Genomic DNA, 2,500 nt, shown 5'->3' on the forward strand with positions numbered 1-2,500 from the left:
GGGAGGGTCACTCTCACTGGACCTTTCACATGGCTGAAGATGTTCACTACGCTCTGTTTTGTCAGTACCGCCACGTGTGTGTGGACGGTTCTCCTGGTGCTGCTGTGACGACGGTTCTCTGTCCACAGGACACGGGTTCTCCGGCGAGCTGTGGTTCTCTGTGCATTGGCTCTGTGCATTCTCTGTGCGTTGGCTGTGGTGGGAGGACACAACGTCAAACACAGACGTCGCTCTCTCTGCCGAAGCAGCTTCTTTTCGAGCCCTCTGTAGAAACTGCTGGACCTGAAAGGATTTAACAGATGAGGGGAAAACAACACACACACACACACACACAGACACACACACACACGCATAATTTATGTGTTAAAGCTCTAGCAAGAAAATTTGATATTTACAAAATGAGTTGGGGGTTAGTTAAATCAGATATGTTAGTGCTGGGATGGAACTAGAATTGGTTAAAAAAAAAACAGCTGTGTTAGAGAGAGATCACACACATGCACAGACACCATAGACACACACAGACACAGACACACAGACAGACACACACACACACACACACACACACACACACACACACTCTATCTTAGAACACTGAAATCTGAAATTAACGTATCACATGTACCATCAAACTTCTCCTCAGGTGACACATGATTTCTCCTTAACACCAATAACAACAACTAACACATATTCATTCTTCTATCAGATGCTGAAAGTGAACACACGCATTGGATTGCTGACAGTAAACTGGACACGAAACCCTCCGAATCACACGGAAAAGAAAGATTCCCACGCTGGGAGCGTTTCTCACACTGAAGGAAGGTGTGAATGATCACGCTGGCTGCGGGAAACTTCTCTTTCGCTCCGGGATCAATTTAGTGCCACTGTCTCGGAGAGATCAATTTCAAAAGCACTGCAGTAAATCGCTCTGCTCTCCTCACAGAACAAAACCTAATCTTTCCTCAAGACCTACACAAGAGCCAACTTTCTTTTTTTTCAGAAACATTTCAAGTCCGCCATAAAGCACAAGGCGACAACTCCTCGCGGTGCAACATCAATATGAGAACGAATGAATAACCACACGTCACATCCTTCACCCAAACCGTTTCTGCATCTCTTTTACATAAAAACAACCCTTAAAGGAAAAAGATTAAAAAAAAAACAAAAACAACACTATCCTTTTTCCTCTCTGTGTAAGAGCGGTTTCTCGTATGGATACAGTGTATGTGCGTTTTTGCTCCATAGTCCCACACAAACACACACGTGTAATTGCGTGCGTTAAAACCCTACAGACACATCTGAACGGCTGTGTGTCTGAGGGCTGAGGGAAGAGCCAGGACAGTACCAGAGGAGCATTACGGTCCGGTCCGGTCCGGTCCGGTCTGATAGATCAGGGCGGAGCCGACGGCCGCGGCTAGAGGACCGTCCCTCACCCTGCGCTGTGTTTTCTCTAAAGGCTGTGCCCTGCCCATGAGAGTGACGGCAGACTGAGTGCAGAAGCTCTGCTCTGCTCTCCTGATTACAGCTGACAGGCAGAGGAGAGCAGGTGACAGAGAGACAGAGGGCAAGGTGCAGAGACGGGACAGAGATACACGGGGGGGGGGGGGGGGAGAGAGAGAGAGAGAGAGAGAGAGAGAGACGGGGGGGGGGGTATAGAGTGTGGGGGAGATGGACAGAGAGGGGAAAAGAGAATGGAGAGAGAGGGCGATATGGAAAGATTACGCAGGGACGGGACACGGATAAATATGGGGTGAGGGAAGAAGAGAGAGAGAGAGAAAAAGAGAGAGACAGGGAGAGATGGAGGAAAGGGGGAAGATGGAGAGATTAAGGAAAGAGTTGGAGAGAGAGAGAGAGAGTGATGGAGAGAGGAGAATAAGTGGAGAGAGAGACAGAGGACAGATGGGAGACGGAGAAAGAAGTTGATAGGGAAAGAGATGCAGAGAGTGTGAGAGATGGAGGGAGGGGGGGAAATGGAGAGAGAAATGAGGTGATGGATAGAGAGAAGAGAAGGAGAGAGACACGGACAGAGAAAGGGAGAGGTAAGGAGAGAGAGAGAGAGAGAGAGAGAGAGAGAGAGAGAGATGAGAGGAGGTTAGAGAGAAGGTCAGGTGTGTAGATTGAATGTGTACAGAACTCTGTTGGCAGACAGAACATGCTGACATGGCCTGTTTTGACTCCTCCTCACTGCTCTTCGTCTCTCTCTCTCTCTCGCTCTCTGTTTTTCTCCGCCTGTCTCTGAGAACGGTCTGGAACAACAGACTTACCAACACACACAAACGCGCAAACACACACACACACACACTTTGCAGCCTGAGCCTTCATGGACCCATAGGATTTCCTTCACCCTTAATGAACACACAGAATTCTTCCACACACACACACACACACAGTAACCTCAGCTTTCACGGACATGCAGGATTCATCTAAACACAAATATACATACATTATAACTTCAGGATGAGGCATACCATCAATTTACAATTTAGCATTTCGCAGACGCTTT

The 2,500-nt window shown here is 48.0% G+C and overlaps 1 protein-coding gene across 1 annotated transcript in view; it reads right to left on the reverse strand.

Annotated features, from left to right (window-relative positions):
* tgs1 (trimethylguanosine synthase 1) overlaps positions 1-2,500 on the reverse strand; it is a 19,608-nt gene that overhangs the window by 11,146 nt on the left and 5,962 nt on the right. The window contains exon 9 of the mRNA XM_030773525.1: positions 1-282. This exon is cut by the window's left edge and continues 133 nt beyond it. Within this exon, the coding sequence (XP_030629385.1) occupies positions 1-282 (282 nt within the window). The remainder of the gene's footprint in view (positions 283-2,500) is intronic.

The sequence above is a fragment of the Chanos chanos genome, chromosome 5 (assembly GCF_902362185.1).
Source record: "Chanos chanos chromosome 5, fChaCha1.1, whole genome shotgun sequence".
Taxonomy (NCBI): Eukaryota; Metazoa; Chordata; class Actinopteri; order Gonorynchiformes; family Chanidae; genus Chanos; species Chanos chanos.